Source organism: Gymnoscopelus microlampas (genome assembly GCF_963454915.1).
Source record: "Gymnoscopelus microlampas genome assembly, chromosome: 15".
Classification (NCBI taxonomy): domain Eukaryota; kingdom Metazoa; phylum Chordata; class Actinopteri; order Myctophiformes; family Myctophidae; genus Gymnoscopelus; species Gymnoscopelus microlampas.
In genome coordinates this window covers 31,071,970-31,084,615 of record NC_139952.1, presented here as the reverse complement: position 1 = coordinate 31,084,615, position 12,646 = coordinate 31,071,970, and the positions used below count along the sequence as shown (strand labels likewise).

Genomic DNA, 12,646 nt, shown 5'->3' with positions numbered 1-12,646 from the left:
ATAAAATGGTAATGTTTCAGCCTCATTAACCACGTAATCAAAAAGGTAGCATACTTTAAATTGGCCAATTAGTTTGGTTTCCTCTCTCGGCAACTGCTTTCAAATTCTCATACGATCCCCATGCACACTGCTGTGCAGAGTTACAGTTCATGGCACTTAGAGATGATTGAAAACACAGCTGATGCCAACACCACAACAGTCTTGCAACTAGAGCCCAACCGATGCCAGATTTATGGGTCTGAAGCCAATGCGATGTTGGCATCGGACCCACTGATTACTGATGTTTTGACCAGTATTTTTGTAAAAGAAGTGCAAAATCTGAAAAACATGTAACTCATAGGCAAAACTAAACAAAAAATAAACAGAAATAACTTTTTGATAGATAAAAAATAAACACAAACTATTTAACCACTTAAGCCCTATTCCCAAAGAATAGGGCTGCACGACCTGTTGTGCACCCTTATTGTCCAAATAAAACCAAACAATGGCCAATCAACTTAAAACACAGTGTCCTGCTCCATTTCTACTCTTTGCACCATAGCGGTGTGACATCTTATAGCCCAAGAATATTTAGAATCCATTTTTCTCCTCACTCGATATGATTACATCTTAAACTGGTTGTATCCCAGACTTGAAGTTGTCAGGAACACACTTGAAGTTAATCCGTCGCTTAAAAAAAGCATAAATGGCAGTTGCAAGACATGTGACAGCCGACCGTTATTAAAAATGACTAGCTGTGTACAAAGGAACTGTCTGGTAACAGTGTGTCAGAGTATTGGCATTTGACAGTTACAGTAATTTCACTTGTCTAGGTAAGGAAGTAAGCTATTTGAACACCACCATCGTCTCTGCTCTCCCCTTCGCTCTGAAATACATACATTTATACATACAGTACGTGCAGTCTGACCCTCAAGCTGAAACACATCTTCTCTAGGCCGTTTGCCCAAGGGAGACTTAGAAATAAGAAAACCTAAGCAGTCTATTCACTTTGCACAGCACTGGCTCTCAGATCGGCTCGTTTTCAGAATCATTTACCGTTTGTAAAAGCACACACACAGGAAACTGTGTTGACAATTTGGTCTGGAAAGTGGCACCACATTAGATCAGGGACTTCCACAAGCACCGGCCACTGTCTGGAGAGCCAAACATTAAAACTTTTTCCAACCGGCTACTTTTTTTCCTGCACTTTTTTCTTTTTGTGTGAATGAAAGATCAGCTTTTACTCACTGCTTACAATTTAGGCATTTAGCAGACGCTCTTATCCAGAGCAAGCGTGACATCGGAATAAGCAGAGCAAGCATGCTCTAGTCAATAAACAACAAGATAAATGGACAGTGTAATGCCTCAAAGAAACAAGGATACCAGGTAAACAACTAGCATCTGTCTAAATAACATATCTAAATCACAATCTTAACATGTGTGGTTAAGAACATGAGAACAAGTGACCACTGACCAGGATTTATCTGCATAGTTAAGGAAAGTGGCAAGAAGGGATATAAGGAGAGTGAAGTGCTACGGGGTGGTGGAGTCTGAAGAGGTGAGTCTTAAGACTACGGAAGACAATTGGGAGTGAGTCTGCAGTTCTAACTGCAATGGGGAGTTATTTGGGAGCCAGGAGGGAGAAGAGTCTAGGTACAGTAGGACATATGGAGTGTTGTCCAGGGTGTTTGACAGAAGGCTCGCACATCAGCTTGTTTGTTTACGATCTACAAGCTCACAACAAGCTTGTAGGGTCCACGGTCAAATACATATCAATTTGAGTGATTGACCTGAAAATGTTTAAGAACAACTGTTCTAGCAGGTGAGTGTTTTATCACAGTATAATGGCAAAACAAAGGCCATGCATGAGGCTTGAAGTAAAAAAGGAGGTCGGGGCAGTGGTGCCCCCGTTTTGGCCGGGCAAGATGCGCAAGACTACAGTCACTTCCTTGTTTACATTTTGTAGCGACGCTGTCTGCGATTCGAGGACAGTATGAATGCTCCAAACTCAGAAAGACACGTTTTGTGCGAAACACCATGTGTATTGGAGGAGGCTCGTGTCAGTAACTGTTGTGTACATAAAGGATTTTTTTTTTGTTTTACTTTCGGTGATGTCTGCAAATTTCACTCAGTTTTAACCCCCATACGTTGTTGAGCAGAATCTCTCAGGGCTTTATACTAGTGTCTTTTCTGTTTTCACTCTTGTCGATCGGCTATTTTCCATCGGCTATTTTCTGTGATAGTTTTCCCAGAATATGGATGCAGGGGTTTACGTGGTTAATATGCTCATTCAAAACATGAATGAGCATATAGCTGCATGAGTCCAGCTCCTGATATATCAAGCAGGAAATGGAGCCTACTGCTGCGCAACACAATGGAACCATACAAGACACACTTTTCCACCATTATCTGTAATGGTGATGTTTCCCTGTATGCCTATCTATGTAGCACGGTAACAGAGAAGCCATTAACCATATCAAAGGAATGGATAGTGGCAGACTTGGCAGTATCTAAAACAGAGTCTCATAGCAATTATAGGGAAAACAATCTCCCATTACGGAGAATATCCCCCTTTTACAGCCTCCACATCAATCTGATTGATAGCATATGACTCAAAGGAGGAGCAAAATACACTCATATATTCTGTCTGTCTGCACTGCTACCACAGAATGCTAATCACTTTGATTTCCCAGTCACCAAAACACGTGAGAAAGGGAGAGCCGGGGCTTTATTTTTGTTTTTTTTACAGGTCTGCAGTTGTGGTAATTGCAAGTTGTCTATGAGAGCCAATTTCAGCCCTTCAAAGTCATAACTGAGGCTCGTAGGAACATGCACAGTGCAAATTTCACTGATCACAGAGCCTGTAGCCTGACAAGTCCTTACAAAAACACACTTGGTTTACAACTTGTTTTCACAATACATATAAAAAGAACTGCTTTAAATAATTGATATTCCATATTTACGTACATTGTGTGTGTGTGTGTGTGTGTGTGTGTGTGTGTGTGTGTGTGTGTGTGTGTGTGTGTGTGTGTGTGTGTGTGTGTGTGTATTGTTTAGTTCAGAGTATGAAAAACATAATTTCATAGTCTGTTATCTTCTATATCTGATACATTCAAGGAATGTAATGTATGTATTATGCATGTATGCATGTATGTATGACAGTCCTTCTCATATCTCGAGAACCATTCATCCCGTCAACTTGACACGTGGCGGGTGCATTGCTGAGGACCCAAGGGAGAGCAGTGTGGAGTCCGTCAGACGATGGGTTCCATTTCAATACTTTATAGCGTGAACTCAGAAGCATTATTCCACTACTCCAGGCAACAGGCCCAGTCCGAATGGCTACGCACTTTAGTTACTAGCTACTTTGCAGATTTTTATTATTACACACACACATGTGGATTACTGTTCCCGTTTTGGCGAGTGTGTGTGATAATGCAGAGTTCCGCATGGGAGAACATGCGAGGTCAGTGTGTGATGAATACATGCTCACGGCTACACTCCGTCCTGAGACATGCTATCTGCGTGCCAGAGGATGCCTTCAAGGAGTTAGACTCAACTGTAACGGAATTATCTGTCAGCCAGCTCCTCCGAGGTGAGGAGACCGTGTAGAGAAGCATGCGCGATATCATCTGCAGAGTCTCATAGGTCAGTGGTTATCAAAGTTTTTCATGCCAAACATAAAAAAAAATATATAATAATTATGTCAAAATGTTCCCCCAAAATCGATTACTCAAAATCAAATAATCGATTATGATAATTTTTATTTCAGTTATGACAGTTATGATTAACTAGAGGGTCGGGGCGCTGCGCGCCCCTCCCCCCTATCCGCTGCGCGGGGCTCTAGGGCTGTGAGGGCGTGCTTATTTTGGGGTGCCAAAATGGTGGGATATAACTTTCCAAAAGTGAAAAAAAAAAAAAAAAAAGTGAAAAGAATGTCTATATTTCTTTTTTACGTGGGGGTCCGCGGACCCCCTGGTGGTCCGCGGACCCCCTGGGGTGACCGCCACTGACATAGATCTACGTCAATTCTTCGTTTTTGGTAAAAAAACAAGCCATTTTCAATGGGCGATGGCAACAAAATGGCCGATCACGGTAAAAATATTTTTGTTCCAGTGGCTAGACAAGACCCTCCCCCACCCCCCAGACACTCTTTGTTTACAGCCGCGTGCACGTCGTGGCTTCCGCGGCTCTCCAAAATCATCAAAACAATGTAAGAAACGCTGGCACCAGCGGATGAATTAATTAAATAATACCTGCCAGTGAATGTGTTAACTGTCGCACCCCTACAGATGAACATCTTACACTTTGCCTTAGAACAAACACACAGCGGCAGTATTCTTTGGCTTGTTTTCATTGAGATACAGTACGCCATACATACAGTGCATGGCGTATCTCAATGAAAACAAGCCCAAGAATCCGAGAAGCCAAATCTATATCTGTTGTACACAGTAGTCATACACCTGTGTTTCAAACAGATTACAGATGAGGGTAGTGTTGCTATGTGCCACTGACTCACCATCAGCAACAAGTCTGTCTCTGTTGGTGCCAAGAACTACTTTCTGGAGAAGCAAAGATGAGCAGACAAAAACACACCCACTCACCTGGCTGCACCACGCTGCAACTAGAGCCAGACCCATATATCAGTCTGGCAGATATATCAGCCATTATTTGACTTTTTTGACCACGTCATTATCGGCAATTAAGCAGCCGATGTGTTTGTGTTTATTTTTATTATTTATTTTGCTTATCCTATATTAACTCATTGAGTGCCATTCACGTGTTTCACGTGTTTTACCGCTATGGTGCAACGTGCCAATCACGTGTTTCACGTGTTTTTGAAAAAATTGTAACAAAAAAACAATGTTCAGAACCCAAGATATCATTATCTGAAGATTTGCAGCTCCATCCACTCCTTGTTTAACTTATAACTGAAAAGGGCTGTATCTCGTTTCCTAAGCACTTTTTTTTTACTTTGAAAAAAAAAAGCAAAAAAAACTAATTGGCCAGAAATAGCCAGAAATAATTCTGGCACTCAGTGAGTTAAAATCGGCAACTGAGAGGCCATGTCACTATGACTCAGACATAACCATAAACAAACCCGATACGCCCATGTATATTGGCAAGACCACGGCCACTGTCAGTATGACTCAAACATAACCATGAACAAACCTGATACACCCATATAAAGGCATATACTGTATGGGAGAAGTATCAACTTTGAGAAGTATCAACTCAAAGTTTTTCAAACTGATGAGAAAATGTTGCACTTTTTGATAAAACATCAGTCAAAACATCCGTAATCGGTGGTCTAGGACTATTTAAAATCAGGAACAACATCGGACCCAAAATTCTGGCAACTACACTCAGCTAAACCCGTGTTTGTTTGTAAAAAAAAGTCTCAAATAACATCAACACCGGAATGGATGGTGCGCGGCCGAGACGCACAAACATGGCGTAGTATTTTCATGTCGATATAAAGATTTTCAATCATGAGTCCGTCAGTCCGGTGACTCACTACCGCAGAGCCTTGAGCCTGTTGGCGCTCTCCCTTTGTTCCGGGAATGACAAATGTCTCCTTTCTGATCCAGTTAGTGTGTTTATGTTCAGAAGCCATTAATTCAAAGATTGATCCAGGTTAAGACGACCCGCCTCATTCACAAGGGCACTGTGACAGGAATGCAGGCAGAGGGGAGAACAAAGAAATAAAAGCTATGAGTAATAGGAGCATTAAGAGTTGCCCCCCGTGAAAGAGTTGAGCTAATTTATCCCCCCTCCCCTCCCCCGACCTGTTTGTTTCTCCTCAGAGACAACGTGACTGTCAATCTGTTCCTCCACGGACTGCGGAATTACAGAACTTAATTAGGTGTGGGATACATTACCTTAATTCACTACTCACAAAAACAATGTCGCTAAAGAGTCATTTCACGGCCTGCGCAATAAGCTACACAACAGGAAGAAAATGACCACGTTATCTTTTGGAGCTGAACAAGGGTTGGGCGATATGACGTCAAATCAATATTTCAAACTTTTGCCTTGATTACAATTCATGAGCTTTTTATATATTTTTTTAAAGTTGTACGCCACCATTGTACAACGAAGTATAACACATATTTAAGTGGTTAATCTAAGGCTAATCGATTTAGTCGATTTTTAAAAAATCGATTAGAATGTTTTTGTGTCGATTCGTTGATATATAAGAAATAGAAAAAAAATAAAAATAAACCCTGCTTCTCTATTATTCCTTCTCGATTAACCTTCATGAGCAACATTAAGTCAGTTATTGGTTCTAAATATCAGTTTCGATATATTTTCGGTTACTTGCCTAGCCCTAAGCTGAACTAATGTAAGGAACAGCTGCTACACACTCCAATACATATGTATTATTGAGATTACATTAAAAAAAAAATCTGTTGCGGATGGATAGTTTTTACTATTCTCTCAGCTACCTTATCAAGATCCTGATAAAAGTCATTAACCACTTTCAACATGGCAAACCAATTTGGGAATGTCATTATAGGCCAAAAAGTTCAGGCAAAAATAACAGATCTGCAAGCTCCGAATGGATCGTATCACGATGCGTTATGAGCTTATAGATCTGTTATTTGTTGTACAACAAAGTATATAGAGCTTAAGTGGTTATGTCATGGCAGAGGCATAGAACATGGCTTTTCCCTGGTATTCCATACATCTGGAGTTGTATGGTTATGAATGAATGCCATAATTCAGGATGATAATTGTTGTATTGTAACATTGTATGAACTTGCCATAGTGGTTATGATGATGTTCCAAGAGGCAACCTAATTTGTATTTATATTCATTTATATTAGGACCCCATCCATTTGATCCATTTCACAGCATCCTCTCGGTACATACTGCACTTTGTGAAATCTGTAAGGTTTATTTTAGAAATGCAGCAGAAAACACGATGCCGTGTAGCAACAACAAAATATTGCATAATGTGAAATGTTTGACTTTGCATAATATACAGTATATTATATATTTGTCAAGACGTGCCTGACGCAAGATTCATGGTTGATTGTGTGTGCGTGCGTGCGTGTGTGTGCGTGTTTATGCACGTGGCCAACAGATGATGCAGACAACACAAAGCGAGCTCACCTATCTTCTTGCAGCGCTCCTCTCCTCGGCTGTGTATGATGATGGGTGAGTAGATGAAGGGGCTGGCGGTGGACACGTTCTGTCCCAGCAGGCCTTTCACCTTGTGGGGGCGCAGGCTGACGGGCAGATTGAGCAGCTTCACCGATCTATTTCGGAATGCGAGGAAAAGCGGGCCATGGGGGGAGGGGGGTTGAGGGAAGGGGAATAGGGAGCACAGAGTGGAGTGAGTTAGTTTTATCTTCCCATATCCATTAATGCCCCGGGAGCAGCAGACATATTGCTGGCATGGACTCAGCTCATCAGAGGGGCCGAACATAAATTCCTGAGGTGAAAGCTGGGTGGATTCCTGGGACTCTACTCTATTTAGTTGGGTGTCACGGTGCTCTGAGAGGTGAGACGGGGCAAGTGGAACACTTATTGCCTCGGGGAGGAAAGCATGCATCTCAACCGGGTAACGATCAGACTCGGCAGAGTGAAGCGGGGTGAGATCTCCCCTGGCACTGTGGCACTGTGGTGGCTTTACAGGTCCCTGAGCCCATTCCACAACACCTCTCAACTCATAATGATGCACTCCATTTACTATACACACACACACACACACACACACGCACACACACAAAGGGGTTTGAGCTGAGGTGGATTGGAAAAGGGAAGCCAGGAATGATTTTTCATTATTCTATGTCACACAATGCCAACCATGAGCTTAGACCAGGCGTTCTCAAACTTTTTCATACCAAGTGGAGCCAATTTTAGATTTGAATTCTATTTACAGTAGATGTTTTTCAATGCTCCAATTAATGCAGATTTTTTTGTTAGAACGGCAGCAGTTGCCATACCAAATATACACATGAGGGTAAGCAGCAGATATATAAGCAGATATATCTGCTTATGTATATAATATATGTATATTCATAAGGTCCAGTAATAGAATAGTAACAGATATGGAACCTTAGATGGTTGTGAATATGGTCTCACATGCATTTGAGACATCATTTAGCCGCATAAATCAGGTATGTCAATGTACCGGTAACCAGTTTGAGTAGAGCAGCAGCAGATGGCCTCTACAGCGCCCCATGTCTTCTATATAGAGAAAAGCACTATATGGGGGCAGCCTGTGCTGTCAGAATAGCCTGGCGACAGGCGGTGCTCAGCACTTATTCAACAGTCTTGTGGGAACTGTTCAGAAATGTGGTGGTATGGCTTTTGACACTACGGTAGAGCTTGCCTGGCCGTGATAATAGTAGCACAGTAGGCGGCATGAACAGAGATTGTGGCTGGGCTGGTCAGCTGAAGGATCAATGTTGGACATGAATGACAGCGGTTTGTGTTATGTGACGTCACACCAGAGCTCCAAGCAGCGTATATAAGGTTATTTGGGGTGTTTGCATAGCACACTAGTGTTGAAGTGAGACTTACAATGACTACAATAGGGACAGCGAGAGATAGGAGAGAAAACAGAGACACATAGAGAGAGAGGGGTAGAAAAATAAGGGAGAGAGATGTTGTGCTGGGCGGTGACCAAAGAGACGGGAGGACCACAGGGAGATGATCTTGTTGCTGTTGCAGTGGGGTACAAGGTGTACTCCTTTGGAGGGTCCAACACGTACAACAGGGACCTGATTGGCGTGCATGTCTTCAACACATTGACTTTTCGCTGGACTAAGGTGCTCCAAGTGAAAATCGGAAGAGGAGAATGTCCCCTTGGGGAACACACAGCTGTGCTGATAGAGGATATCATTTACATCTGTGGGGGGGGCTTATTGACACATGGGATGTACTGCAGCGTGCTTTATGCATTCAATGTCGACACCAAAAGATGGTTCAAGCCCAAGATTTCCGGGACTGCTCCAGAGGCGAGGAAGGGACACTCAGCCTGTGTCTTGGGTAAGATCATGTATGTCTTTGGAGGACTCAACAGTGAGATCAGATGCACTAATGACATCTACAAGTTAAACACCACCAATAAAATTGTGTGGTCTTTAATTAACAACAGACAAACTGGTGCACCTGTTTCATGGTGCCACTCTGCCACCATGATTGGGACATATATGTTTGTATTTGGGGGCAGTGGACAAGGGCTACCATAACAACATACATGACGGTATACGTAACTACTACGACTTCAGGAATCAAGACTACAATGACCTCAGAGTGTTTTGCACAGAGACCAACAGCTGGCTGTTGGTCCCACCCTCTGGAGAGCTTCGTCCAAAAGGACGTACGCGTCATTCAGCCTTTACCTACAATGGAGAGCTGTACATATTTGGTGGCCGCTGCATTGATAGATGTATCAATGACCTGTGGAAATTCAATTCAGAGACATTTTCCTGGAAGAAGGTTGAGACCAGGGGGAAAGAAGGCCCAATGTTCTGGATGTCTAGTAGTTTGTGCTGCTGCAAGGTGGGAGATTGTGTCATCTTCCATTATCCACGACAATACAGAGAAATATACTATGACGTGAATCGCAATGCCATTCCAGTGTACAACTTGTGCATCTTAGACTTCTGCCCTAGTCTAAAGACTTTATGCAAGCTAGCTGTTATTCAGTATGGTCTGGAGCAGTCAGGACTACCATACAACATCAGGTGGGAAATGGCACCATGACTACCAACAGAAACATAATGATGATAATAGCAGAGAACAAGACAGACCATGGACAGAACAAAGAGAGGAAAGTGACTTTTCATGTTTTGTTTACCATGTGGCTCCGAACGAGACTAGCCATCTATAGGAGGGTGTGTGTGTGTGTGTGTGTGTGTGTGTGTGTGTGTGTGTGTGTGTGTGTGTGTGTGTGTGTGTGTGTGTGTGTGTGTGTGTGTGTGTGTGTGTGTGTGTGTGTGTATGTGTGATATCGCAAACCGCTTGACAAATCAGTGGCAAATTTAACAAAGTTATTATAGATTTTTTTGGGACTTTTATAAGCCTTTTTTTGACAGCGATAGTGGAGAGAGACAGTAAATGTGGATAGAGTAGGGGAAGTACTAAAAGTAAAAGTACTCACTATACACAACATCCCATTTCACATGTTTGGAAAATGTATAAAAATCCTTTGAAAACAGCAGATCTACAAGCTAAGCGACGCGTTGTGAGCTTGTAGATCGGCTATTTTGAAATAGCCATGGCCGAAGTGGTTGATGTATTGTTAAATTAGTTGTAATTGTATTCTTGCTCTGTAAAGCACTTTGAGCTCCATTTCATGTCATGAAAGGTGCTATACAAATACAGTTTATTATAATTATTATAATTATTATTATGTATGCTTTACAAAGTAACAAGTAACTAAAGTTTTCAAATAATTGTAGTGGAGTAAAAGTACAATATTTGCCTCTGAGATGTAGTGGAGTAGAAGTAAAAGTATTGAAAATTGGTAATACTCCAGTAAAGTACGAATTCCTCAAATGTGTACTTAAGTACAGTACTTGAGTATGTACTTAGCTACTTTCCACCACTGGCTGAAGGGTCAATGTTGGACATGAATGACAGCGGTGTGTGTTGTGTGACGTCAGACCAGAGCTCCGAGCAGCGTATATAAGGTTATTTTGGGTGTTTGCATAGCACACTAGTGTTGAAGTGAGACTTACAAAGACTGAAATAGAGACAGCGAGAGATAGGAGAGAAAACATAGACAGACATAGAGAGAGAGGGGTAGAAAAATAAGGGAGAGAGATGTTGTGCTGGGCGGTGACCAAAGAGACGGGAGGACCACAGGGAGATCTGGTTGCTGTTGCAGTGGGGTACAAGGTGTACTCCTTTGGGGGGTCCAACACGTACAACAGGGACCTGATTGGCGTGCAGGTCTTCAACACATTGTCTTTTCGCTGGACGAAGGTGCTCCAAGTGGCAATCGGAAGAGGAGAATGTCCCCTTGAGGGACACACAGCTGTGCTGATAGAGGATATCATTTACATATGTGGGGGGGGATTATTGACACGTGGGAAGTACTGCAGCGTGCTTTATGCATTCAATGTCGACACCAAAAGATGGTTCAAGCCCAAGATTTCCGGGACTGCTCCAGAGGCGAGGAAGGGACACTCAGCCTGTGTCTTGGGTAAGATCATGTATGTCTTTGGAGGACTCAACAGAGAGATTGCATGCACTAATGACATCTACAAGTTAAACACCACCAATAAAATGGTGTGGTCTTTAATTAACACCAGAAGCACTGGTGCACCCGTTTCATGGTGCCACTCTGCCACCATGATTGGGACATATATGTTTGTATTTGGGGGCAGAGTGGACAAGGGATACTTTAACAACATATATGACCCTAACCATGAATACTACAACTACTTCAGGAATCAAGACTTCAATGTTATAGACTACCACGCCTACTTCAGGAATCAAGACTACAATGATATCAGAGTGTTTTGCACAGAGACCAACAGCTGGCTGTTGGTCCCACCCTCTGGAGAGCTTCGTCCAAGAGGACGTACGCGTCATTCAGCCTTTACCTACAATGGAGAGCTGTACATTTTTGGTGGCCGCTGCCAAATTGAGAGATGTATCTTCAATGATCTGTGGAAATTCAATCCAGAGACATTTTCCTGGAAGAGGGTTGAGACCAGGGGGAAAGAACGCCCAATGTTCTGGATGTCTAGTAGTTTGTGCTGCTGCATGGTGGGGGATCGAGTCATCTTCCATTATCCACGACGATACAGAGACATATACTGTGACGTGAATGGTGATACCATTCCAACGTACAACCTGTGCATTTTAGACTTCTGCCCTAGTCTAAAGACTTTATGCAAGCTAGCGGTTATTCAGTACAGTCTAGAGCAGTCAAGACTCCCATACAATATCAGGTGGGAAATGGCACCATGACTACCAACAGAAACATAATGATGATAATAACAGAGAACAAGACAGACCATGGACAGAACAAAGAGAGGAAAGTGACTTTTCATGTTTTGTTTACTGTGTGGCTCCGAACGAGACTAGCCATCTATAGGAGGGTGTGTGTGTGTGTGTGTGTGTGTGTGTGTGTGTGTGTGTGTGTGTGTGTGTGTGTGTGTGTGTGTGTGTGTGTGTGTGAGTGTGTGTGTGTGTGTACCCCTAGGGCCCCTACAGTCTTCTACATAGAGAAAAGCTCTATTGTGTGGCGGCCTGTGCTGTCAGGACAGCCTGGCGACAGGCGGTGCTCAGCACTTATTCAACAGTCTGAGTGTAGCCAGGTGGAACTGTTCAGAAATGTGGTGGTATGGCTTTTGACACTACGGCAGAGCTTGCCTGGCCGTGATCGCAGTAGGTGGCAAGAACAGAGATTGTGAATGGGCTGGTCAGCTGAAGGGTCAATGTTGGACATGAATGACAGCGGTTTGCGTTGTGTGACGTCAGACCAGAGCTCCAAGCAGCGTATATAAGGTTATTTGGGGTGTTTGCATATCACACTAGCGTTGAAGTGAGACTTACAGGAACAGAAATAGAGACAGCGAGAGATAGGAGAGAAAACATAGAGACATAGAGAGAGAGAGGGGTAGAGGAATAAGGGAGAGAGATATTGTACTGGGGTGTGACCAAAAAGACGGGAGGACCACAGGGAGATGATCTT

At 42.9% G+C, this 12,646-nt stretch overlaps 1 protein-coding gene across 3 annotated transcripts in view; it reads right to left on the bottom strand.

Moving 5' to 3' along the window:
• trappc9 (trafficking protein particle complex subunit 9) overlaps nt 1–12,646 on the bottom strand; it is a 325,308-nt gene that overhangs the window by 262,507 nt on the left and 50,155 nt on the right. For all 3 annotated transcript variants that reach the window (XM_084081382.1, XM_084081384.1, XM_084081383.1), the window contains one exon: nt 7,099–7,244. In XM_084081382.1, coding sequence (XP_083937508.1) covers nt 7,099–7,244 — 146 coding nt within the window. The remainder of the gene's footprint in view (nt 1–7,098; nt 7,245–12,646) is intronic.